Source organism: Scatophagus argus, chromosome 15 (assembly GCF_020382885.2).
Source record: "Scatophagus argus isolate fScaArg1 chromosome 15, fScaArg1.pri, whole genome shotgun sequence".
In the NCBI taxonomy this organism is placed as follows: Eukaryota; Metazoa; Chordata; class Actinopteri; family Scatophagidae; genus Scatophagus; species Scatophagus argus.
The window spans coordinates 12,722,990-12,750,970 of NC_058507.1; the positions used below are offsets into that span (position 1 = coordinate 12,722,990).

The window sequence follows — 27,981 nt, forward strand, 5'->3', positions numbered from 1 at the left end:
TCTTGGTGTTGGAGGAAGAAAAAAAAAAAACCACGGAGCAGCATCCCCATCATCAGCAGACGCCAGCGATCCGGAAGCATTGGAAGGTGAGCGATGTGAATTTTAAAAGTCATGTATCTGGTGGTTACTTAAACGCGGGCTGGAGGGCTTTATTGCGCTGTTTATGGCGCAATCGTTTTTCATCAAGTTACAGAGCTGGAGGAAGGTGGCTGTGCAGACTGTAGGGAGTGCTGCATTAAGCGAGGGAGAGGAGGGGGTGGGCGGGGGGCAGTGAGTCGCCAAAAAACAATACACGTTTTTTTCTTTCTTATAAAGAACCACCTTTTCTTTCAATTATAAAATTTAAAAATGCGCAAACATCTAAACGTGCAAGCGCTGCGTGAATCATGGCACAGTGCTGTTATTGGCTGGTTAGTATGAGGATGTTTCTGGCAGCGTGTCCGACTATTACACCCAAAACAGAGCCCTGCTCCTGACTACACCGCCTGCTGCTCCTTATGGAGACAACTGGAGCTTTATTGAGCACCTTTAACTGTGATTTCCCATTGAAACGATAATAATAAATCTTCAGGCCCCCAGCCATGCTATCTCCAGTCCGTTGTTGGTTTTACTGCAGACACAAAGTCTTTATTGGTTAAGTTGAGCAAGGAGTTTGACCTGTTGAATCCAAGCTAATTCTGCTGCATGCTCGTGTGTTACTGGCTCTGTTGCCTTCAGAATCAGCTTTGTAGAAAACGGTACTGAGGTGAACTGAGGTCACAGCTCTTTGTTGATGTTTTCTGTTTTGGATGAATCTTTTTTTTTTTCTTAGGGATGTAATTTCTAAAGCTAGAGACCAACAAAACTTTTTCATGTAGACATAGTTTAAGGTGGAGGGTGAGTCCTCTTATATTACTGATATGTAAGCTGAGGTCCCTACACATCCATCACATCACACCTGAGGATAAATGATAACAACAGGGTGATGGGGATGTTGTGGCTTTAAACTCACTATTAGTTTAGATCTTTTTATGATGTCTTTTTTTCCCTTCTCATTGTGCAACGTATCAAAATTACAAGATCTTCTCTGCTTGACATGGAAAGAGTTAAGGATGCAGACCAAACCCTGTGCAGATAAATAATGTACAGTTAAGGTTTAGGCTTAGAACCAGTCGGGTAGGTTAAGGGTGACTTAATTTTTGCACTAGTTTGAAAGTTCCATTAAATCTCAGTCAGTCTCAAATTTTAATCATTTACTGGCGTTATTTTGTAGATCTCGTACCTTTAAGAGCTCAGGACTGTGGCTAAGCCCAAAACAAAGTACTCACCTTATTTATGTTTTAGTTGTGAGTTGTTGGTGTCAGTATGCATATACAAGGGTAGGGGGTTGGCAAAGCTGATAAAATCTTCTCTCACAGTGTATGTAAATTTTCTGGACATTCATGTGAGAAACCATTTAAAGTAACCAAACAGGGACGTGTGTGTTTATGTCTGATCCAATGAATGAAATGCCTAACAAGTCCGGTCTTTTATCGCAGTGATTTAAAAATCATCTAAAAAAGAAAATCCAGTACTGTCATCAACACTGGCCTAATCACTCATAGGTATCAAAAAATTGCTTAATATCTCATGGTATATATTGCCATAATACTAGTAATGCAGGTATATTTGTTGTGCTGCCTTTAGTACACTAATGAATGGGAGTTCGCTCTCCGCTCTGAGCCCAGACTGAGAATCTGAGAGGAACAGCCCACGCTGTTGACAGATTGCACACACTACTGTGTACCACCAAACAGACATCTTCCTATGTACTTTCCCTCCCTGCCTACTCTCGTAGTGCCGATAATGATGATGATGATGATGATGATGGCAGTGCGACGTGGGGTGCAGGTGAGTGTGAATGTGTGCAGTACATCCCAGATTGCATCATGTATTTCTGTGACTCATCTCCCCAGCCACATGTCATGGGCTGCTGGGTATGAATAAAAATGTGAGAAAACACTTTGGTGAAAGCTTCTTGACGGAAAATCAAACACAAACAGAATATCAGAGCAAAACAGCAGCTGATGATAAAATGGTTCGCTGTGAAACCTCCATTTGTATCCCACTTGCCATCTAACTGCAGCAATTATGTACCATAGGCTTGGCTTTGTTGTTTTTGCTAGAGAGTAGGCTCCCTGCTGTTTGAGATTCCTGCTATGAACTTTGTTGCTGTTCCACGGGGGTCCATCACAGTGATGCCGACACATGCAGGATTTTCACAGATATGCTCCAGCACAGGGCATGCTTTCATAAGCATGCTTTAACACCAGGAAGCAGCATCTTAGCCTGTCTTATTCTATCACTTGTCACATATTTCATCCTGCCTGTAGTAGTCCCATCTGACCCGCAGGATCTCTCTTTATACCTGTAGGTACATCAGATGTTGTAATATGAGCTGTCTTTTTCTTCTTCTTCTTGGCTGTGATACAGATGCTTAGTCATTTTAAAGCTCAGTTGAGCACTGTTGGTTTCACAATAAAACAATATAAGACATTGAGACATTTCACTGTAGGCTCTGGGAAATTGTGACATTCTCTTCTATTATGTGATATTTTGAAGACCAAAATTAAACTTCATTCATTGATATTTGAAATATTAGTTTCATTTCCTGTGTTCAGATGCTGAGACTTTCTGTATTACAAACAGGTGAACTATTGAACTGTTAAACTGCTGAGTCATTACCACTCAACTTACAACTTTGACATCAAATAGTAACCTAATCAAAATTTGTTGCGGTATCACACTAAAATAAATGAAATCCACGAGGTTCTTGAAAATCAGAAAACTTATGGGATGTCTTATAATATGTGCCTTTGATTTGTTGAAAATCCATGTTACTTTAAGTTAAAATTATAAGCAGCTAGATGGAGAAAGTGATGCTACCAGCTACAATTATGTCGGTATGCAAAGACATGTTGTATTTTGATTGATTGTATGCTCCCTTTAAATATGGTTTAGATGCTGACAGAGAGTGGAGATTTCGCTAAGAGGGTCTGTTATGATGGGTAGTGTTTGCAGTTTTTTTTGTAGATGTGGGCGTGAAGGTAATTTTAACTCTGAGACTCAGGTTTTCTCACAGGCCCATCTGTAGGATCAGCTCTGTCAGGTTTTGCAGTGTTAGGAGGCTGTGGGTGGAATCTCACAGAGGCTTGGAGGTATACAGAGAAAACAGATTGGGTAGGTTCATAGTCGGGCTCAGTGTCATCCACTACACCTTATAGTGAAGCCATCGTTGATGCCAGATGGGACCTAATGAGGAATGGCTCAGTCCACACAGCAGCAGCAGGGCAGACACACAGCACTCCCCTGGGGGCCTACTGAGCATGTGCAGCTAGACAGGAAGCAGGTGTTTGGTTCGTTGAGTACAGCCCATGTGTGCGGTCATCACTCCAGTCATGCTGCAGTTCATTCAGCCTTCACATTAACTGCGTGCTCTGAGCAGGCACACCTCGGAGATCTGTGTTTGTGTGTTGTGCGATCAAAAGAGAGTGAGGTATGAAAAGAGTAAAGGCCCCCTCCCTCCTCCACTGAGCAGGTGGTGAGCAGATTGTGCTAAAATCTCCGCCCTCTTCTCCCCCTCAGGCCTAGTCTGGTGAGGACTGCCCTTCCGTAGCCTCGCACCCTCCAACCAAATCCATCACAGCAGAGGCCTGTCGTTCCTGTCGAGTAGAAAATAAGATGCACTTACACATGGTGCCTCATTAAAGCATCCTGACAAACTATAGGGAAGTTGGAGGTTAACATTCCTGTTATGGTGGAGGGTTAAGTGTCTTGCTCAAGAGCGGCCGGCTAATGGGGAGGGGGGCATTATTAATCACTCCACCACATCCAAATTTTTCCTGCCAGTCCAGGGGGAATCAAACCTGCAACTCTCTGGTGACAAGCCGCTTCTCGAACCTCTAGGCCATGGCTACTCCCCTATTTGGTGTTTTGATGAAAAATTTCAGGGAGTAAACAAAATAATGAAAGTTCCCAGTGAAAAATGACTTAAGCTTAAGTAACATCATCACAATCACAAATGCTGCAACCAAGGCTGACTGTCAATTTGCAGCATTTGCTAGCAATAAAGGAGGTTTGTCGGGCTTTGATGCGGGAATTAACAAACAACATGAGGCAACCGGCAGAGCTGCAAAGTGGCCAACTCGTCTGTGCTGTTATTAAAGATGTCAAGTGGGACGGTTTTGTAATTTGTGACAGCATAGCCTATAGGAAACGCAATCGTAGAGCAGCAACAAGGAGAAGCAGTGGTCAAAAGTCAAAATGAACTAAGAGAGATATGAGATGCATATACAACAGAACAGTGGGATGAGAACTAGTGCAATTTAATCTGCAGTTCCTGTCAGCTCTGCAAAATGTTGGCACCATCTTTAGCTAGTTTGAGTCCACAGCACCCACTTTGTCAACTTTGGCAGCTTTTTTCTGCCCCCCAAATCTAAAAATCCACTGGAACTAGCTGGTGAATATAATGCAACATCCAGCAATATAAAAGAGCCAGTTGGTGGAGACCAGAACAGAGCTTGTTCCAAAGTCGTTCACATTTGTCAGATGAATGCTGATGTTCCTCCATGCTAGCAGGGTGTGTAAAAAGTGAGTTGTTTGCCAACAGCTTCCCCACATCAACTTTAAATTGTCAGTGTTGTAATTTTAGTTTTCCCTGTGGCCAAAAAATTTTTTTAAAGCAGTCATTCTTTAAATCAAAATGCATTTACATTATTCTGCCTACACCATAGCTCTTTAATATGCTCCCATCCTTCTCATCATACCGTTAGTGTGAAGTACTGAATGAAAGATCAGCTTCCACAATGTGTCATCTCATGACATATTGGCTTGTTAACAGTTAATTAGAGGAGGATTGTTTTAACAGAACACCTTCTAAGTACCGTACCAAGATTTCCATAATCAGGGTCTCAGTTTTAAATTAACATGCAGAGCGCAGCTAAAAATCTCTCATGAATATTCTACCAGCTCTACCTTTGAGATGAAGTCGATGACAGGGGAAACGTCAAACCTTTCTCTTCCACACAGGTATCACTGTCTCTGTATGCCAGCACAAACAGAACAGTGGCATGGGGTAAACTGCATGTCTAACAAGGCTGCAGCCGCTGCAGTCGAGAAGTGAACAACAACTCTGAAGCCATTATTCTTTTATTTATGATGATTGCAAGTTGTCCTTGGACGTACACTTTTATCTCACAGTTGCTGACAGTTGATAAAGTGCAGAGGTTTGGAAGTCAACGCAAGTTCACGCTTTATTTATGGTTCTTCTGTCTGGCAAAACAGGGCCATCTCTCTCTCATTTTCTCAGGCAGGTCATCTATCTTGATCCATCTGAGTGTTTGACGATGGGGGCGAACGCTCTTCCTCAGCTGTCCACCAAGTGGTTTATGTTGTGTATGAAGGTTTGCTGTAGCTGGGAATTGGGATTCAACATCTTTAAAATATGTTCAGATGTAGAGATGTTTCCTATCTCGTCTTTATAAATGATATAGATTCATTTTCTCATTCGGTTTCTCACAAAGCACTTGCTCAGGAACCTGGTGAGGTGATTTAAAGGATGGCAAAAGTGAGTAGTGGATGCCCAAGCACTTGGCTTAAAACTTGGCAGGAAGGGGACTTTGTTGCTCACCATCCCCCACTATCTCTCCAGTGTTTTAGCTATGGCCACAGCTACCTGAAGGGCAATGTCTGGTTGCATGTAGACTGAAATTTTTTTGTGTAGACGTTAATGGTCCGCAGAGGGTTAATCTTACTGGTAAATCTCTTGATGTTTCCTTTATCGCTATCAGCTGCCTTTGAGTTTTAGTGTAATGATTTAACAACTATTGGCAAATGAAATTTGGTCCAGACTTTTGAGAAATTGAACCTTAAAATTACTTTAAAAAATCTTCAGAACCATTAGATTTTCCTCTCAGTATGAATTTGAAGAACTAATGGTGCTTTGGAGCAGTCCATGATACAGCTACAGCTGATTTAATCAAAATATTACGAGGGAGTGATGATACATCTGCATTGATTCAGGGGTTATTGCATGTTATCAGTTTTCTGACTTAGAGTTTAATTGTTTTGTCTTTATCACCTCAGGGTTGATATCTCCCCTCTCGCTCACATATACAAACACACACGCACACACAGATACCTCAGCTGTTTTATTTCTGGTGCAATGAGCAGATTAGCTGACCTGAGCTTTTTCCTCGTTACAACTTGCCCTTTTTTCTGCTTCTCTGACTCAAAATCAGGTATATCTCATCGTGTACTGACTTCAGCATCTGTGATAATAACGTTTTAACTGAGCACAGACGAGAGATTTCAGTCATGCTGCCAGCGGGAGGCACAACACTGCTTCCCAAGCCTAACATCAGTTTCTAATCTGTGCTGCATTGGCTTGGCAGCTTAGCTGAAGACTGAGGAGTAAGCTGGAGAGGAAATTGATACCAAGGGATAACTGAGCATGTTTGAGTGTTTATATACTATGGGTGAGACAGAGAGAGAATATCCACGAAGTCTCGTGGTTAAACTGCTGAGTCATGTTGTGACGTTTGTCCAAATGTTGTGTGAAACCACACCATAGTCAGCCTGTATCCCTCAGCATCCTGCTCTGTTCTGGAAGACGAGAGGGAGAGTTTCACTGTTAGCATCAGCAGTGTTCAAAACTGAATGACTCGTCTTTTGCAGGAAGAGGAGCAGTTCACTGAGCCGATAAAGGTCTGTTTCATCTTCTGCATGTCAGACTTTGTTACAACTCTGTATGCTTCCAGTTTAAAGCCAGCTAGTTGTATTTTCTTGCTTAGTGAGGCATCATTTGTGTTTGACTTAGCTCCTGTTGCTGTATGTCACACAGCTGCTCTTTGATTTGTTTGCTACCATCAGCTCATCACAGGAGGATAAAAATAGACCCAGAGTAGTTTACTGCAGCTTTCCATTTTAGGCTTTTCAACATGATGATTGAATTAATTTAAACACAGGCAGATGCTGCAAAACAGCATCACCATATTGTTATCACAATCAGCATAGTAAACAAAAAACTAGAGACCTTTTTTGTTGATTTGTTGTATTGTGATCAAAATCTCCTGTAATTAATTTTATTTGTCCATCATTTTGTTTGAAACACATTTCTGCAACAACAAGACACAAATCTTCACATAAAATTTATCATTCTAAAGCTGTAAAATCCAGCTATATAAATGACCCAAAAGCACAATTAAAGTCCACTGATCAACCATTTGATAAGAGGAGAATCTGTGTTTTTGTTTTAGAACTGCATGCTTTCTACTTGTTCTATAAGCCTGCGTGGTTGTTTGTAATCCATTTTTAGCTGTAAAATAATCCAGCTGGGCATATCGATGACTTAATCCATTACTGGTAGAGAGAAAGCATCATGTATGGAAACTCAGCTCTGCAGGCTGCGAGTGTGGACATTATGGGTTTGCTTTGTGATCCATCCTAAGGGAATCTCCTCTGCAGTTGTCTCCACAGGGAGGCTGTGATGCTGTGTATCTGACAGTATCTCAATATTGACTGCAAGCTATACAGTTTCACAACAGGAAGCCAGGCAGAGACGACTGTGGTGCAGAAGGAGCTACTAGGAGACTACTGAGTTATATTTTTGGACTTCTGTACATCTCCAGACCTCCCTGACAGTGTGTTGTTCTGCAGTTCTCCAGCAGCCATTGATCAGCTGACCGCCTACATGAGGCATCCTGCTGTGGCTTTGTTGGACAAAAAGTCCTGTTTGGTAAAATTCTTCACAAAATTATGATGGCGCTTCCCAGGAAGTGACATCATTGGCGCAGTTGTAAATCACACCAAAGTTGGGTTGTGTAATGTGTGCCAGTTTTCTCACTTGTTTTGCTCTCGGCACAGGTTTGTGATGCAGTTATGGCTATCGTTCACTGCTGCTGAAGCTGTGTTTCCTATAGAACAGCAACATCTCATTGTTTTGCCATGAAATCTGACAACTGGTGTCTTTCAGTCAGGTTGAATCGCAGTATTGATGCAAAGCTTTGTCAGCACTCTGTTGCTGCTCCATTTCCTCAGACTGTTTATTCAGTCAGGAGTGTACACAAGCCGAGCAGCTGGGAGTCGGGACAATATTGATCAAAAGTGAGGAGAGTGTGTTCTGCCGGAGGACAGATGGTTCAGACCTGCATTCTGTGGTCATGGCAGTGATCATATCCAATACATGTTTCTCCAGACAGAAGGGAATACACAAAAGTGACAATAACTGCCAGTTTTCAGCAAGCTGTTCAAATTACAGAGTACACAGTTTAAGCTTTTACTATCATGTCTTCATTCTCACAACAGAAATTCTTGTCTATGAAGTTAAATGGGCCAATTAGCATCTTCCTGTTACAAATTGTGGCTTTTCAGTGCGTCTGTCATCAGGTCAGTTTGTCACTTTTAAGTGACGTCTGCACTTCCATTTCTCAGCTAAAGAAACACACACAGATCGATGGCTGCTAATGGATCGTGATGATCATTAGAATGATCTTTGCAAATGTTATCATGACTGCGCTTATAGCGAGAGGAAGGCGCTTGTCTGAGAAAAATGAGTCGGAACAGTTTTATGCTGAAAAACAGACCATTCACAACTTTTTAGAAAAGAAGTAACACTTGAAAAGTAAAATGCACCTTTTCATAATTCAATTCATTCATTGGTTTTGCTGCTACAGCCCATATTGTTCACATATGACCAACAGCTTATGGCAGCTTATGGTATGACAAACAGTAAAGCAGAGGTCTTGCTTCAACAAGTATGTCTCACAGCCAAAAATAAGGCCACTAGTTCCCCAAATCTTGGCTAATGGTGGTCACTGTCTTTATTTCTCCCGTTTCTTGTCAGGTTTGGTCCAGTGCTGATGGCGCACTCTGAGCTGTTTGTGACGAGAGCGCCCCCTGTGGAGGGGAGTGCTGTGGAGCTGGATGTTCTGAGCTTCCTGGACTCGTTTGGGGAAGACAACAGCACTGCAGAGAGGTGCTACCGCTCGCACTCCCGCAGCAGCGTCCTCCAGGGTCTGCCGTTTGGAGGGGTGCCCACGGTCCTCGCCATCAATGTGGTGCTCTGGATGGTACAGCCGTGCTCTCACGCAAACACCCAGTAATATGGGCTACACAACAACTGCCGAAATCCATGGTCAATTAACAGTTGTTTTGATATGATAAATTTAATATGATACAGCTTTCCAACTGTCCTTTCTATAATAACCAGTGAAACTGAGTTTTATAAATTACCTAAGTGCAGTGACGTTACAAAAGGGTACAATAAGGTAGGTTGCAACAAATGATTAATTTATTTCTGATCAATGACAAAGCCCATAGTGATGTCTGATAAAAAGTCCAAACTCAATTAATGATATTCAGTGTACTATTATAAACTAAAAATAATACAAAATTTCGCGTTTTTTGTTTAATAAAAAAAACCAGGTAATACTGATTGGACTTGAAATTACTGATTTCTACAAAAATCATTATGATATTACTAAAACGATCAGTTACAGATATAGTTGCTAGATTTTAGTTTTTCAGCAAAGTGTTTGCCAATCATTTCAGCTCTAATTGAAACCATATTTGCTCTCTTTAGCAGGAAGCTCATTGTACATCCTTTACACTCCAAATCATCTCTTCTCTCTGTATTGCTGAAGCATAGAGGACCTTGACAGCAAAGTTTCTTAATATATCTCAAGCTGCCAACACCCTGTTGAGATATTATGAAGATGCAAACAGACAACAAGGAGTGATACATGGTCAGAGGGCTGTTCCTGTGAGATGCAGGATGTAATGGGGGTCTGTCTGAAGCTCTTCACTCTGCTCCTGATGATAATTAAGTACAACAGTAACTCCAAGAGTGTTAGAACATGTTGGACGTCACATACGAACAGGCCGTGTGATTACAGAAGTGCAGGTGCTGCGTATTGGAAAAATGTGAACAGACAAGCACCCTTTTTTAAAAAATTCATTCTGGGGAGCCTCACTGCCACATTTTTAAGTGTAACTGTAATCAGTAAATCAAGTTTTGACATTGACACTTACCCCAGGTCCTCATCTAACCAGCTTTGTGATTGATTTAATACACCTAATACAAACTCTAAATCTATTTTGGCCAAAGTCGTTGTCAAGTACGGTATATCAGATATTGGATATGTGTCTCCACTGGTGATGAAGATGTCAAAGCTGTGGATATAATGTAGCTTGACTCATACTGGAGACTAAATGTCAGAATACGTCCACTTCTCACACAAGTCCTCCAAATTGCAATCCTGTACCACTACACCATCAGTACAAGGACCAGGACTAGACAAGACAATAAAAAAAAGTTATTAATGCTTTCAGAGGCTGTTCCATGTTATGTGCTCCTTCAGTAATGTTTATTTAAACAGAAAATCTTCTAAACAGAAAATGTTCTGACTTAATTTATTGACAGTTAAATGCCCCCATAAAATGAATGTGTACTTTAGTATTGCAAATGACATGTACAGTTGCTAGCTTGTGAAGTGTTTTGCACTGTCTCCTATACATCTGTGAGTGATTTTTATCCATTAAAAAAACAGTAAGACGAGCTCCTGCCTGAGCCGAGGAAATTGAAAACAAGGAATATTTCATGTCTTTATATTCCTCTCCTGAGCCAGGAGCTTTAATTTGTTATTTTCTCAGGGAAAACTCTCTAAATACTAATTCAAACTTTAAATTAAGCCATTGCTGTTTTAAAATACAATGACACTGTTTTTATATGTCTCCTTATTGGCTTTTTTCTCATAATACTAGACAAGAACACACACAAATGTAAACACACAATGCACATGATATAGATATCAACTTCCATTAAATCTGCATGTTTTTCCTTTCCTGTCACATTATATAATACATGTATACCCGCTTTGCAAACATATTTTTCCTCCTGTCTCCATATAATAATAGGCTTTCGCTCGTCGACTACTTCAGTTCCGCTGTCAAGCCTTGTCAAGCTTGATCTGGACTGATATCATTCTCAATCTGCCACATCCATGTTTTAATTGGCTCATTTTATCGCTGCCCTGTTGTCAAGACAACACAGAGGGTTGAGCGCTGTCTCCTAATGACAAGCACGAGTCGCAACAGGCTTCCCCCCTAGGTGATAGGAGCACGCCTCTGCATCAGTCCCACCATCATAGAGAATAAATCATCTGTGGGACTTGAGGAGAGCATGCCCACACATCAAGTCCAAATGAAATAAAACAGCAAGGAGGAGACGGACACCAAGGAACCAGTGAGATAACGGAGATATTCGTGTTTAAAGAAGGAATTTGAGCCCTGACTGCTAATGTGAACAAGCGCTCATTATTCATCTACCAGCCTCCTCAGTCAAGGATGCCCTGATTGTCTATGCATGGCTCCAGATCACTGAAGAATGAATCATTCAACATTCTTATTAACATGGCTGTCACCCCTGCCCACTAAACCAAGTGGCTTTTAAAATCAAATGAGTTAATGCTTTAATGGCGCCATTAAAATCAAACATTCATCAGCGTTTTTACTCAATTTGCATTTGTCAACAATCCTCCATCAGCAGCAAGATCTGCTCCTTGATAATTAGCCAGCGCTGTTCAGCATGAATCCACTATTGTGCACCATGATATGTCACTGAAAAGGCTTTTTCACTTACAGCTTAGCTCTCCATCTGTAGCAGAATGGAGGCTATTCAGATTTATTCTTCCTATTGACCACACTCATTTGTGATGAGTGCACAGCATGTGTTCACGTGTGCATGCTGACCTGTCTCTGGTAGTTTCCAAGACAACCACGTACTACTCTAGAGAAATAAGATGGTTCATTATTACTGCTGCATTTTGAACCTATTTTTGTAGGTCTTTTATGAGAATGCAGAGATGGGCCTCACTCTTTCAAATCAAGCAGTTCAGAAGGGCTTTGGACAACACTAGCCCAGAAGACATAATGTGTGTGATTGTGTGATTCTCAGGAGCATTCACGGTCTTATCCTGTGTTACAGTTCTTGTTGCTCATCTTCTCCTGTCTGAGGAAGGCCGCATGGGACTATGGACGCCTGGCTCTGCTGATGGAGAACGACAGGTGAATCCATCGCTCACTGTCTTACACTAAAAATCTCAAAACACTTGCCAGTCTGTGAGCTATGTCGACACTTAAGATGGAGAAGAAATTCTCAGTGGACCTACTCCTGGGTCTCGATCCTGAAGCCTCCACTTCCCTCTGCTGGCTTTAAGCGGTACTGCATAGGGAGCACATTACCTCCTGCTCTACCCTTCCTTTTAAGAATAATTTGTTGTTATTGGAGCAACAGTGGCAGTGGACTGATGCTTTATGTGTTGATAGTGAAAAGACCAGACTTCACATAGACATGCACAGTATATGTAAACACAGAGTGGTTTGGATGCAGCAGCCTCCTCAGTCCTTTATGCTTAGTATTGCAGCCAACATTTTTTTTCCATTAGTTACATTTCAGAACCATAAGATGTTCCTTTTACAGCAATAAAAACAGAGAAAAGCAGCAAAATCCTCACATTTTAGGAGCATGAACCCCTTAACATTTGCCATTCTCTCTTGATAGATAAGGACAAGGAAAAAGATCGGTGTTATTCTATATTTTTCTTAATGTCAACAAATTCAGTTGAAAGATCAAAACAAATAATGTGCCAGATTGTCTTTTTATACTTTAGAACTTCTGTCCCATGCCTGTTGCACTGAAGTCCTTTGGTTCCTTGCATAGAGGTAAACCTCTAAAACAGATCACACATGTAAGTTTCGTTTTTCTAAAAGGCTGAGTGATTTCCTGAAACTGCTGGGCACTGCAGGTTTTAGCAAATATTACTCAAACACAAGTAACTAATGCATCTGTGTGGAACTGTTTTCAGCTGCAGATTAAAACACAGTTGGCCCGTGGGAGCGTTCTCAGCAACAGGATGAAAGAATACATTTTGACTTCACAGACTTCCACAGTATTTTTTTAGGCTCACTCATCGATGGTTTTGGTCTTTTTACATGCTTTGGTCACAGAAATATAGAAGGTCACCAGACTTCAGACACCAGACACCAGACAGCTGGATGACCGGCTAATTAAAGTATCGTTTCAGCACTAATTCAGATAGCTTTGTTATTATCAGAATGAGTTAAGGTTTACCCAGCAGTCTGCATGCGTCTGCAGTGCTTTTCCCCTCCTTGACCCGAGTCTCCTCTCCAGGGGATTGCATGCTTGATTAGTTCTGCCTGACCGCCAGCAGTTTCATAGCACCGGAGGGCAAGCAGCATCTGTGTGTTTTGCCAAGCAGTCCGTTCTCATACTAATTCAATTCTGCTGCTTAATTTGACACGCTGTTGAACTGTTAGGGGTACGGTCCACAGAAAAATATCCACAAACTCAATCACCATGCTGATTCTATTAGATTCAGCCATACTCTGGTGTTTTTATGTCTCTATGTATACACACTCACAATGATTGATTTCAAACAGGTGCTGTTGTAATGTCATAGTACATATCCTTTACAGCACTGAGTTAAATATAGGATGTATTGACAAGGTCACATCAGGCCACAATCAATATCTTTGATCTTGCTTCTTCCCTGTTCAGTCTCACATCTCTGTTTTATGGCGAACCAAGTGAGAAAGAGAAGTCTCCATCAGAGTCCAGCCCCTCCGACTCTGAGACCAAGGACATGGTAAGCTTTGTTCAGAGTCATGAGCTCTTAAAAGCACCAAGAAACCCCTTAATAGCATCTTCAGATCAATTAAAGGTACCCTGTGGATTTCATCACAAACACTGTTTTGATTAAACCCAGCCTCTCTCAACAAAACACATTTTATGTGTCCTGACGTAAGGGTGATTGAATTTTGTACCTGATAAAAAGTTTGCATTTGTAAAGTTTATTTTATGTGTGAAACCTGCATTGTTTACATATGAGTGTCTTTTTTCTCGCTGTGTTGCTGTGCACCAATTAATATTTTGTTATTAACTATATGCGATGAGAAAGGCGTCACACAACAATCAAACTAGCAAGGGGGAACAATTAGCGGCAATAAAAATTTAAGGACCAGACCACGGCTAAAAGGAGAGTGAACATTGAACTTAGAGTGGTTGGAGTTTAAAGAGAGAGATTAAAGCTAATGCTGCTCCTTGTCAGCTGAATGTGTAAACAGGCACTGAAATATGGCAGTGACAATAAGTTGCCATAACAAGTTATGATACATGTGAGTAAGCGTAACCCAGTAAAAACAGACCCAGTTCAGTTTTTGTCCAAAATCCTCTCCATCTTTAGTTTTGTCACTCAGCAAGAGCCTCAAAATGCTTTTCTGCATATCTTTTTTGCTGTTTCTTTCTCCACCTGCTGCCTCCACAACCCAGCCTGCTGCTTCATCTGTGGTACAAATTAGTCAAGTAATTTCATTCCAAAAAATAAAAAATATTCCATTATTGTTTACTTTACTGGCAGCCAGTTTACCTCAGCCCACAGAACAGTCATGTGCACAGCAAATGAAGCAAATCTTCAGTGTGCTGTCATTTTGTCAGTGAACCAGGAGCCTTTTATTGTCTTTGAAAGTAAGATCATCCCCAAGATGCTCATTTAATGGCTGTGAGATGCTACAAAGACACTAAAAGCTGTATGAGAAACAAAACAACATTTCTAATTTTTAAGAAGCGCTATCATCAACAACACCACTGACTGCCTGCCAGTCTCTCTTGTCAGTTTCCTCTCAAGGTATCACAGTTAACTTGTCAATGATACACTGATGTCTGAAAATGTAGCACGGTGCACTTAATAAAGTCCACTTGTCTAAGACTGCACTGCGTCAACTGCTGTAAGAGGAAAGTTTGGATCATGATTCAGCTGGACTCTTTGTGACTCCATGACACCTGTGCGATACACTGAGGTCACTCCCTTCATGTTTATAACGGTGTGAGACAAAGAGTCAGACGGGAGTCATCGCCCTGTGCCTACACAAAGCTGAGGCTGCAGTAAACGGGTTACTGCTCCAGGCTAGACCTATTAAATCTTCATCTCTGTGTCACTCTGCAGACCTCATTACTATGCAAACTAGTGGATACATGCAGCTAGTCAGATGTGGTGTGCACAGACTTGCATACATATGCAATTTATTATCTTTAATAACAAATCCATTGGATGTTTTATGATTCTTCTCTCCTTTCAGGGCTTCTGTTCGTGGGTCTCATCACTTTACCATATGAAGTAAGTACAGAGAGAAGTTGCCCTTGTAATTATTCTGCCCTTCTCTCATCTCAGCCTGCATCCTTTTATTGGCCCTCTGTCTTCAAAGCTGATGTCACCGTCAAATGTAAAGTCTCCCGTTATATCTCATTTAGCTCGAAAAACAAACGAGTCTAGGCTCATGTGACCACTGGTGCCGTGGTTTCCTGTTGAATATTTGCACTTGCTTGAGTCTGACTGCACACAACAGAGTTAGGCCTGTAAAAAGGCGTTTTTCACGGTGCCCATGGTTTCCATAGTATTGTGGTGGAGTTTGGGTGCTTCTGTTTTTAGCTCTCATGCTAGTGGCTCAGCCTGGGATCCCTGAGAAAGTGCAAACCCACCCTGTCAGTTCGCAATGTGTGGGCCTGCAATAAGACCAACATGCACCTCTTTTCTTCTTTTTTTCATGCTTTTTTTGTTCTATTTTATGACACTGGGTTTCCTGAACCTCCCGCCTGGTAGCCTCAGCTTCTTTAACCAGAGTAGTGTTGCCACAGCTTTACTCATGATGAGGTATAAGCTGTCAGCCTATTTGTTTTGGCAAAAGACAGTGCATCACACATATGCAAACACTGCATATGTGTGATGCACTTCACCAATTATCATCACAGCCGTATGTGTGGAAATTCCACTACAGAGCAATTTGCAGCGTTCATGTTTTTGTCATGTAGCAGAGAAAGTTTGAGATTTCTTGGACATGGGATTAAGCAAAAATGAAAGTTTCATCTCTCTGTTTCTGCAGGGATGAAGAGATCCGTAGCAAATGTGGCATTGACGCTGTCACATACCTGTCCTTCCAGCGCCACATCATCCTGCTCATGACAGTGGTTTGCCTGCTGTCTTTGGCTGTAATCCTGCCGGTCAACTTTTCTGGGAACCTCCTGGGTATTTTGGTCCCTACATGATGGTCTAGCTAGCCAACTGTTTGAAAAGCCGAGGGATATCCTTAACCTCAGCAGAGTGGGCCCCTCGCAGGGAGAGAAGCCAGGCCACACAGAGACGATCACACACATGTACACACCGAATGATTTGTTAGTTAAATGGTCAGAAAGTTGAACTTAAAACAATCTATGGTAAAGCTGAGTTTTAAAAAAGCCAAAGTATCTTACATAACTGAAATGAAAGGTAATCTTTAACCTCCAATGACCCATAAAACAGCATTTCAAACTGAAGCAAAACTACAACTATTTACACACACAGGGGCTGCATTTCATCTGTGAGCTGCTGGCACACCAGTGGCAATTCATCAAGCGTTTCCTCAGGCAGGATTATAAAAATAGAAAGTGCTTCATTTCCTCTTAACATACACATGTAGGTGTCAGGGATGGCATGGAGCAGAAAATTAGCTGCTAAATAGCAGCAGAAATGCCTATTGGCAGTTGTGTACTTATTTTGTAGGAAGTGTTGAGTAAGCCTTTCCATAACAGGATGAGGGCAAGAGCCATTTTTGAGGTCTACGAGAAGCTGGGCTGTCCACAGAAACTGTTTTATTACTGCTGGCCGTCATCTTATGGCCCAATGTGTCACCCCAGCCATTAAATAAACCAACATTCATTGACAGGCTGCCATGGCAACAGCAAACAAAGGGTGCCTAAATTAAAACAGCAGAGTTAGGCATGACTGCAATGTTTGAATTTTGTGTGAAATTTCATTGAGATTAGTGAGATTTCATTAAACTGGCTGGAAAATGTTTTCTCTGAATAGTGACATTGCTTCATTGTTGCCTCACCCTCCAGACAAAAGAGGAGGGATTTTCCTTCGAGTCATTTAGAAATTAAGATGTCTCGCTCTCTGTCATGTTTCATTATTCCGACAGGAGACAGTCCTGAAAACTTTGGAAGAACAACACTGGCCAATGTTAGTGCAAAGTAAGTCTAGCACTTTATGAATGACATCACATCTCATGACATAGCACAGACCAGTGAAGAAATAGTGGACTATATATATATATATATATATATATATATATATATATATATATATATTGGTTTAAATCACAACAGTGTTTTTTGCCTCATAGGAACAGCTTTCTGTGGCTTCACAGTATCTTTGCTCTGGTCTACTTCATCATCACGTTGCTGTGTATGGCTCACCACTCCATGCGGCTGGAGTACAGAGAAGACGAGAGGGTCTGTCACCATCACATTATATCTTGCTGTTTCTTTGCTGCAAAGATATCCATCTTATCAAGTCGGTTACGCTTCTTTAGCATATTAGCTTGCTGGGGATTGCTGAACAGCTAAGTACACCTGAGGCTGATGGGAATGTCATTACTTTTATAGGTATTTGCTTCATAGGTGAAAATTGAAATATTGCCCTGACTAATCACCAAAGTTACTAAAACTCATCCTGGGGGTGACATAAATGTGTTTCTTTTATAGCATTCACTCCAATAGTTGTGGAGACATTTTACTCTGAACCGCAAATGTCAACCTCCTGGTGGAGGTAGAGGAAAGGTCAGAGGATCACCAAAGTCAAATTCATCCTCTGGGGACACTGAATATCTGTACCAAATTTGTCCTTGTAATGCAAGATACTTCTGCCTAGACCAAACTCAAGGTGGATTTATTCTGTGTTGCAGGTAGCCAGGACGCTGATGATTACCTCCATACCAAGAGAGATCTCTGACCCAGGGCTCATCATCAAGCACTTCCAGTATACTTATTTTCATTGTTAAATCAAGTTAAATCTGCTCTTTATGTTTGATTAATGTTTCAAGGAAGCTTGGGCCTTTTTTTTCATCTTATCACCTTCATTCCTTTCCCCAGTGAGGCCTACCCCAGCTGTACTGTCACTGATATCCGTTTCTGCTTTGATGTCCACAAGCTGATGAGGCTGGACTTAGAGAGGTACAATAACTGCTACAGATTGGAGCTGCACAGTTTGTGATCAATGCGAGGCTCTTGTTTGAGGATGCTATGTCTTACAGGCGCAAGGCAATGAAAGGCAGGCTGTATTTTGCCACAAAAGCCCAAAAGGAGGGGAAGATTGTGATCAAGACCCATCCATGTGCTCAGATATTCTGCTGTGACATCTGTGGCTTTGAAAAGGTACAGCGTAATGTGTATCAGTGGTTAGCAGTGCTGCACAGAATGTTTGGTACCACTGGATGGCACTGCAGTCCAAAAGTAGGTGCATGCAGCAATGACATACTGTGATAAGGTAAAACTGGGGATTTCTCTGACAGTGAAAGATGCAGTGAGAACGTTTGATCCAACTTTTTTCTGCAGGTAGATGCAGAACAGTACTACAGCGAGTTAGAAGAGAAACGCACAGATGAGTTTAATGCTGAGAAGAACCGCATCTCCATGAAGAGGCTGGGCATTGCCTTTGTGACTTTCCGTGATGAGAGGATGACTGCTGTGTGAGTAAAGAGCAGCATGACACTGAGCTTCATGTCTGTCAGGTCACTGACACAGCATGGACTAGCCATAAAATTCATGGAAGAACATAAAATCAGGCATTACTGAGTGCGGACGCAGACTTCTGCAGTGCTTTTGTGCGTTTCATCTTGTTTTCCAGCATAGTGAAAGACTACAGTCGTGTGCACTGCCATCGCAGACCCCAGCAGTCCAGCATCACCACTGTGGTGCAGTCGCACAAATGGGGGGTCAGCTACGCACCCGCTCCCAGTGACATTATCTGGTCAGTACTGACATTAGTGGAGCTCATAATGTTTTTGGTTTTTCTTTTTTCTTAAAGCTTAATGGTCCCCCATACTCTTATTTTCTCTTTATTAGCCTTCAAGTCAACGTCATACTACATTTCTAACACTTAAAAAAGGGAGATATGAATCCATCCATTATCTGTACTTATCTTTTTGCGTGGCTGCAGGGACAGTGACTTACCCCATCATGCAACAGATATGAAACATGGCATACCAACAAGCAGCCATCCACACTCACATTCACACCTACAATAGAAGCAGTTTAGTGACCTACGTGTCTTTGGACTGTGGGAGGAAACAGGAGCATTGGGAGGAAACCCACGCAGACACATATTTTGTGTGAAATATCCAGTTTTATACGCCTGATGCATCATTTAGACACATTTCCCTGTAATTAACCCTGACATATTTGGAATTTTTGAAAACCTCTGGATTGTGAATAGACTTCAAACCAAAGTTCTGTGGACTGTAATTTTGCTTGCCGATGGAACATTAGCTTGTAATGATGAAGTTAAAAGAGTTCATGTATTTACCCAAGAGGTATACATGATGCAAATTACGCACCTCGGCTTTGACGCTTTATCTGTAGTAGAGTTACAAAGAAATGAAAAATCAAAATAATTAACAGCAGCATTTCAGATGTATCGCTGTGTTGTTGATTGTGTGTCTTATACACACCACTCTAAGCTCATTCCCTGTCCATGATTGGATTAGTCATAATAAATGCTTCTTATCTTGGAAAGCAAATGCAGCAGCCCTGGCAAGATTATGTAACAAATGAGTGGTGCATATGTATGGGAGATTTAACCAAAGAGATGGTAGCCCTCCCTATTTGTGCTTCATGCCCGATTGGTTGCAGTGTGTTTGTGTACAAAAGTGTTTTCGCACTTTCAAGTAGTCAAGTAGATGACTGGAGCAGGGACTTTTGTTTCTCCTTGAAAACTGAGCATTGAAGTGTGCTGTTCATCAACCTGTTCTCCAGTGGAAACACACTCAGCAACTCACTTACATAGAGGCAACCAAAATGGCTATTTCAGGCTTATGTCAATACATACAGTACAGGAGCGTGAGGGGACAGTAGTGTGTTAACTGTCCTGTCTGTCCTGCTTCATGACTGTGAACTGAGGCTCATTATTTCTCTCGTCACCAGGGAAAACCTGTCAGTGTGTGGTTCTCGCTGGTGGCTCCGCTGTGTCCTCCTCAACATCCTCCTCTTCCTGCTGCTCTTCTTTCTCACCACTCCCGCCATCATCGTCAACACTATGGACAAGTTCAATGTCACGCGGCCCGTGGAGAGTCTGCGGGTCAGAGTTTGAGACTGAACTGAACCGTGTGACCGTAATGCTACATTTTAACCCTTTTTGCTGTCATTAATTAATCACTTTCCTGTCCAATCCAGAGCCCAGTCATTACCCAGTTCTTCCCAACCCTTCTGCTGTGGGCATTTTCAGTGCTCCTGCCCTTCATCGTCTACTACTCAGCCTTCTTTGAGTCCCACTGGACCAGGTACTCGTTTGCCGTTGGCCACCACTCTTCTCTCTCCTCTGAAATGGAAATGCCTGTCCTTTCCTTCTTCAAATGGACCCTTCCTATGTAGCTCCCTGTCTTCCTCTCAACTCCAAGCATTTTTTTTCCCTATTTCTCCCTGTTGCTCTTTTTACTCTCCCCCTCTCTCCCTCCTTCTCTCTGTCACTCTCCCTGCACTGTTATTCTGGGCAGGTTGTCATAGAGATCTCCATGTGAGGATAATGATATGCACAGTAGTCACCATGCGCAGAGGAGCAGCACATGGTGACTAGCGGGAGAAGGAGCAGAACAACTGTGCATAAGGAGACAACCTCACGCAGCACCTATGAGCACCCTTTCTTTACATAACCACCCCCACAAACGTGTTGTGCAGGCGTGATGTGCGAAGGACCGAATGCAAATCAAGTGTTTACTGGAGTGAAAAGTGTAGTTTGTGCTAATGAACCCAACACACCTGTAAATGTAGAGTCAGCAGACTTTACATTACATGATATCCTGTTATGAATTACTATTATATCAAAGGGAGCTGTGCAGATATGTTTTATAACTAAATGTGCCTTGCATAATGATGTTCCTACCATCCCTTGTTTTTTAATTTAATATCTCAGGTCTGGTGAGAATCAAGTAACGATGCACAAGTGTTTTTTGCTGCTGGTCTTCATGGTCATCATCCTGCCTTCACTCGGTCTGTCCAGGTACACATCAACAGACTCAAAACCAACGTATAACTTCCTTTTCGTTTGATTTTACCCACTTTGACATTTTTTGTTACTTTTTTAGAACCTGCTTATATTTTATTCTCTCTGTAGTCTGGACCTGTTCTTCACATGGCTCTTTGATGTCAACTTCCTAGATGAGAAGGATGTCAAATTCCAGTAAGAATGCTCTTTTTGTTGAAGTAATACATACCAAGAGTATTATGGTGCCTAAAAGACATTTCAGGTGCAGCACTCAAATTTTTCATTATTCTCTCATTGCAGGTGCGTATTTCTTCCTGACAACGGTTCATTCTTTGTAAACTATGTGATTACATCCAGTCTGATTGGCACAGCGATGGAGCTGCTTCGCATCCCAGCGCTGACGGTGTATGCCCTCCGCCTCTGCTTCGCCAAGTCCCAGGCGGAGCGCATTCATGTCAAACGGGTTAGCTGAGCCTTTTATGTTTTCATGTTGGGCACATTAGATTGTACTCTGTTTTTAAGATGTAAAAAGTCTCACTATGTTTTCATCTGCAGAGTCAGGCCTACGAGTTCCAGTTTGGCCTGGAGTATGCCTGGACCATGTGTATCTTTGCAGTCAGCATGACCTACAGCATCACATGTCCCATTATTACACCCTTTGGTGAGCACGTACAGTAACCCTCTTTTATCCTCATTTACCTCCTTCTATCTGTCTCCTCCATCCCACCACCTTCCCCCCTGTGTGTGTGTGTGTGTGCCATCTCTCCTCATGCTGTGGCCTCACTCTCCTCTGCTGCCTGCCCGTCCAATGCAGACTGTGTGAATTTGCTGCTGTAGTCCCAGACACCCAGACACAGTGAGTTGTGAGCCAGACGCCCACTCTGCTCCTGTCTCTGCCCAGAGCTCAAAAAGCTTCTATTTACTTCTGCAGTCAAATCCTCAGTCCCGATGGGCTCTTTCATACATAATACCCTGCTGTTCTGTGCCTTTTACCTTTCAGCAAATTGGCATTTTAGTCTCACAAACATTTTGTTAATGCAAATAATCTTACTGGTTGAGTTAAACTACACTGGATGAAACCACAAAGAGGCCGCACCTGATGGGGCAAATATTAATTTGAAAAATAAAGGGAAGTTGTTTTAAGACATGTTTTCCCACTGTATCCATTTGAAAATAATTTAATTGTACATTGATCATTGTATTAAACATATATATACAGAGTTTGAGGCACTAAAGCCTTACTGTATGTGTGAGATTTGATGTAGACTAGAGAGAGCAAAATATTAAATGATGATGTTATAAAACTCCTTTCTTTGTCAAGGAATGCTTTGTGAGTGCTGTTTTAGATATTTAAATGGTTTTCTCTATCATACCGCAGGTGCTCTTCAGTCAGTGAGTGTATGTGTGTTTTCTTGTGCCCCTACTAGGTCTGCTCTATGTGATCCTGAAGCACATGGTTGACCGATACAACATTTACTATGCATACGTTCCCACCAAACTCAACCAGCGCATCCACAGGGCAGCCATCAGTCAGGTCATCGTGGCTCCCATCCTCTGCATGTTCTGGCTGCTCTTCTTCTCTGTGCTCAGATTAGGTACATTAACACAATTTTTTTTAGCCTGCTACAGTTTTCTACCTGTTTGTGTATTGTTAGTGTACACTATAAAACTGCGATACTGTGATTTCTCCCCTTACTGGCACAGGTCCAGTGCATCCCATCACCCTCTTCACCTTAGTATCCCTGCTCTCCTCTGTTGCTATTTCCCTCCTCCGCTTGTGCCTTAGGAAGCAACAAGACAAGTCAACAAGTTATCAGGTCGGCTCCACTGCACCTCACAGACATCAGGTTCAGCAGAGGATGCACGAGCGCAATGAATGAACAGTATGTATTGTCTTTGTTTCAGATGTCCGATCAGCCAGCAGATGGGGCGTTCACTGATGCAGACAGGAGTACTGTAACATCCACCACAGCCTCCAGTGTACAGTATCACATTTTTATTCTATTCTGACAGTTGACTATAAAAACTTAAGTGATGGGATCATATTAGTATTTTTGTAATCTAAAAACCACATGTAGTTTTCATGAGTGCTGAGAATTTTACAAAGCGTGTTGCATTTTTTGTTCGTGTGTTGTTTGTGTGTGTTTAGTCTGCATATCTAGCAGCCATGACTGTCAGAGACTTGAAAAACAACTCATATTTGTGTAAAAAGTTACATTGGGTATTGTTATTCATGTTTTTTTCCAGACTTTCCTGGAAGTGCATGGATGACTAAAAATACAATGTTATGATTTGAATTTAATAGTGTCTCTCAAGTCATGGATGGCCACCAAACCCACACTAATAAACTATGTTTGTATGTTTGGGAAAATGGCTGAAAATAATGTAAAGTATAAGTGATTCATAATAAAGGGGTTAAAATATGCAGAGTAATTTCTTACACTTAAGTACTGCATTTAGTTAAAGCTTTGAGGTACTGACTATTTAGATTTTTGTATTTTGTGCTGCTTTGTACTTTGTAGATTTAGTTAAAATTTTCTTACTTGTTTACTTACTGTTATTTTAAATACAAGCCATATGCTCTGTAATGATTGTGGGCAGGTGGAGTTTACAGTGTGGGATTACTACTTTTACTATCTTTAACAAGGGATCTGAATACTTCTTCATCTGGCTTATATATTATATTGTCCACAGAAACTGGCTTTTTAATATTTGTCATTTATTTAATTTTTCAAACTTGATCCAGGATATGAACTCTCTTAAATTATGAACTTGCTGAGATCTTAACTTTACCTTAACTACCTTAATCTCATACACTGTGTGTGAACTGATTTACTGTGTGAGACGATCATAAAGTGTATGTTGATCTTCCTTCTTCAGTTGTTTGTGGCGTCTGTGCTGCTGGAGCCAGAGCTGGCTTTGACTCCCATGCCCTCCCCAGCCCACCACGGCTACGGTGCCATGGCCAGCTCCCAGAGTTCAAGCCACGGCCCTGTGGAAGAAGAGGAGTGCGAGGAAGACCATGCCCAGACCCATGAGACTGAGCTCCAAGACCCCCCAGGCCCCTACTCCTCCAGCCCTCTCATGGACAGTCCTGTGAGCTACCAGTAACACCAAATCCCTCAAGCTGATTCCATGTGTCCTTTGCCTGAGGAACACAGATTGCTAAATGCCGCAATGCAGCGTTTTTGCCAATGACCTCAGACTCCAACTTAGCTGCCTCAAACCCTAAGACTGGGCTTGTTAGGAAGGATGAACCAGAAGATGAAAAATGCTTAAGAATACAGGAGCAGTCAATAAATGTTTAAATATATAGACAGCAGTTTGCGAAAACATCTCCTGAACCTGTCTTATGGACACAAACATCAATCTTGATGGAAGAAACATCCACCCTCAATGTACAGATTATCTTTGCTAAACTATTGGATGCTCCATGACAGTACCTGGATCTTCTTCTTCTTCTGTGGCTTCATTTGTAAGTTATAAAGGTTAAAAGGAGGAGGGAGGAATTGCCTTTGGGGATGCTATGAGAGATACTCTCTCCATGATGTGCCACTTGGACATGAGTGGAGGTGAAAGTTCCCATCAGAGTGGGTGGTGTGAGCAGGCTCGCCCCACAGACTGACAGAGTGGTCTGGGCACGGGTGATATCTGGTTCCTCGGCGGCAGAGCTCTGGGAGGCTGAGGGTGAGGGCAGCTAGTTGTGAAGCCATCTGCAGTGAGAGAGCAGACAGACGGAGGGCCGAATGTAACTCAGAGATGTACTGTAATGTATGTACACTCTCTCCAAGGAGGCACAAGCAGCTTGGCTGTAACTGAAGCTTGTTGTAACTAGTATCAATTTAAGGTCGCTATTTTTGCTACAGTATTTTTGGTGTCATTGATATTGTGCTTTGGGTTGGGGGTGAGGGATACTGGAGATAGGTCTAGGATTTAAAGAGCTGTCCCATCTTAATCAGAGTATTTCCCTATTATACTGTTTTGACTGTGTATGTGTTTTATTTATTTTGAGAGAACAGTTCAGCAATTTGCAAGTGCTAATTTGCTTTCTTGCTGAGAGTTAGTCAAAAATATCAATACCACTCTAATGTCTGGACAGTAAATATGAAACTATAGCCAGCAGTCGGTTAGCTTGGGTTAGCAAAAGACTGTAAACTGACTAACAGCCAGCAAAGCCTGTGATGGGACTATTTCTTGGCTGACAGTAAGGTAATCTTATTGTAATGTTTTACAATAAGATTACCTTACTTTTACACTTCTACGACATTAAACAAGTGTAAGACAACATGTTAATTAGTGAGTTTTAGAAGTGCTGGATGACTCTTTTGTTACCTTTTGACAAAGCAAGGCTAGCTGTTTCCCCTGGTTTCCAGTCTTTATGTTAAGCCAAGCTAACTGGTTACTTGTAGAAGCTGGTATTGATTTCTCTGCAAAGAAGCAAATAAGTTTCTTTTCCAAAATGTAGTTTTCTTTTAAGTTGTATAAGCTATAGGAAAATCAGTATCACACCCCGTGAAATACACCATTTGAAAATATGCCATGCAGCCTACTTTCATCCATTGTAAGACAACACCATCTATAGAAGAATTCCCTCATTTCGCTAATTATGTGAAATACTGAAAGTAACTGAACCTTTTGTCACTACCAAAGCCATTATATTTGTGTTTTTACTTGTAACACTTAATAATTTTAATTTGTTATCATAATGGCTTAAAATAACTTGTTTGTATTTATTTGTCTAATGTTTGTCAAATATTTGTGCTAAGAGTAATACAAATGAATTCCAGCACTACTATAGTGTACCATGATTTCTGTTCATTAACCTTTTCTGTGTCTCACTGCATGTTGACTGTCTGTTGTATAAATGAGGTATGCATTCATATCCTACTCTTTAAGGTTTTAGATGCACAAATCTCATTGGTCTAGAGTCCATCTGTATGCTTGCAAGTTTTGTATTTTGGGAAAATTTTTATTTCTTCGCAGCTGGATGAACGTTTTACCTATGAAACTGAATGTAAACTGATTGTAGTCCGTTATTTATGTCTTTTGCTGTGCCTTCAACAAACACTCCCTTTTGTGTGACAATCCAGCACGGCCTGAAATATGCTGCATGGACTGAAAAGTAAAGAGCGGAGAAACAACCAAGAGATAAAAACGCAACAAGAAACACGAACCCCCCCCCAATGTAGTCATTCAACACTTGATGGTTAGTTCCTTCTGTTAGTCAGCAGACAAGCAGTGAACTCTTTCCACCTAAATATCGACAAAACAACCTTCACATAAGACCCACTCACTGTCTTTTTTCCTGAAGCTTTTGACCACATCACATGGACTTCTTCAGCAGATTAGTTTGTCCGGTTCTCATTGAACTGTAGTTGTTCAAATTGTTCTGCAGGCTTTTGTCCATATTTTCATAAATGTTAAGTTTTACAGGTCATTCCTGACCTTGAAAATATGTTGAGAAAACAATATCCACTCAAGGCCTACTTACTCGCTTTTTCCTGCAGAATGTTCAACTTGTGAAGCAGAGTGGACGTGGAGAGGTCCTAAAGGACAATAGAAATGTCTACAGATCAGTGGCAAATGAGCAAACTTCAACTAATCAGGACGATCATGCGATCTGATCAAAATATCCAGAACAAGCAGGTAAATGCTCTTCAAGTAGTCGTTTTCTTTGACTGTAAAGTTGCACACTAAGCTTACTTACTGTATGCATTTATGTCACGGCAGTTCAGTTGCTTTTTTTAAGATGTTTTGTGTCGTGGCCTCTCTGGTGCCTTGTTGATTTCACTCTTTATCTTTTCAGTTGTCAGCTCATGTGTAAGATGTATGGCCAAGCTCACTGTAGAGGATAAAAAAATGTTTAGAGGTTGTGCATCCTGTGTCATTCACTTGTCTATGATTCGTCTTTAGGTAATTTTAATGTGGTTGATTAATATTGACAGTCCTGATGTTCAGCTTACTTCACACAGTAAATCTTAGAATGATTTTTTTTTTTTTTGGTCTTCAGTAGGTGAAGGTTTATTATTTTAATCGCATAAAATCAAAGGCCTGTAATAGGGCTTTTAAAAAGTTTTTCTTCAGTTGTACTTAATGGCATATTATTGCATAAAATAAAATGTATTTACTCCATTTTACAAGGGATTTAATTGTAGTTCCTCATCCTGTATAAAATGGATGAAAGCTGGCAGCCGAGAGACTGACTGGTCAAGGCAGAAAATCCTGATTCTGTTTGGAGGAAAAAAAAAAACATCAAAGAGCATCTCAAAATTTCTGTCTGTGAACTGCCAGCATGTCCTGTGGGTTTCTCTTGCAGAAGCTTGTTTCACAGATCATTAAACGTGCTTTCCTTTGAAAAATAGAAAATAAAACTTATTAGGGTATTTTTAGCTCTAATGGCCATGCAAGGAGGGATTGTCCATTTTCATGCATAACTAGTTTTATGGTATGTCTGTTCATATATTGTCGGCTTGAACCATCCAAGGTCTATTTGGAGGTGCATTAGCTTTCCAGACATGTCCACTGGTTTTTGCTCTTGGTTATGAAATGTGTGTATCATCTTTGTTTCACACGTGACTAGCCTGCTGTAAATGTAGGTATCTCCAAGAAGGTTGAGGTTAAGGGACAGACTGCATTTGAGATTGAGCTCTGTCAGGCTAACCAGTTTGCATCTGTCAAAAGTGAAGTGCTGTGATCTGAAATTAAAATTAATTCACGTCAGTCCACTCATCTTGTGCCATGAACTCCTTGCTCTCCTCTTCTGTGGTCTGTGATGAAGGGGTTTTGGAGAGACAGTGAGAGAGTCATAGTCACATAGTGCAGAAGTGAATGTTCACATGGTGCCTTCAGGAAATGTGCAACAGATATTTTATACACA

General features: G+C 41.4%; 1 protein-coding gene across 1 annotated transcript; it reads left to right on the top strand.

The window, feature by feature from the left end:
* On the top strand, positions 1-27,941 carry tmem63c (transmembrane protein 63C). Its single transcript, XM_046413795.1, has 23 exons — positions 1-86; positions 8,861-9,086; positions 12,002-12,081; positions 13,595-13,682; positions 15,172-15,209; positions 15,973-16,115; positions 17,047-17,098; positions 17,251-17,359; positions 17,812-17,885; positions 17,999-18,079; positions 18,160-18,280; positions 18,461-18,594; positions 18,753-18,875; positions 20,048-20,201; positions 20,297-20,403; positions 21,033-21,119; positions 21,234-21,299; positions 21,405-21,567; positions 21,660-21,765; positions 22,532-22,699; positions 22,809-22,921; positions 23,010-23,084; positions 23,985-27,941. Exons 2-23 carry the CDS (start codon positions 8,877-8,879, stop codon positions 24,213-24,215), a joined length of 2,523 nt encoding a protein of 840 aa, XP_046269751.1. The 5' UTR covers positions 1-86; positions 8,861-8,876; the 3' UTR covers positions 24,216-27,941.
* Positions 27,942-27,981: the final 40 nt, after the last annotated feature.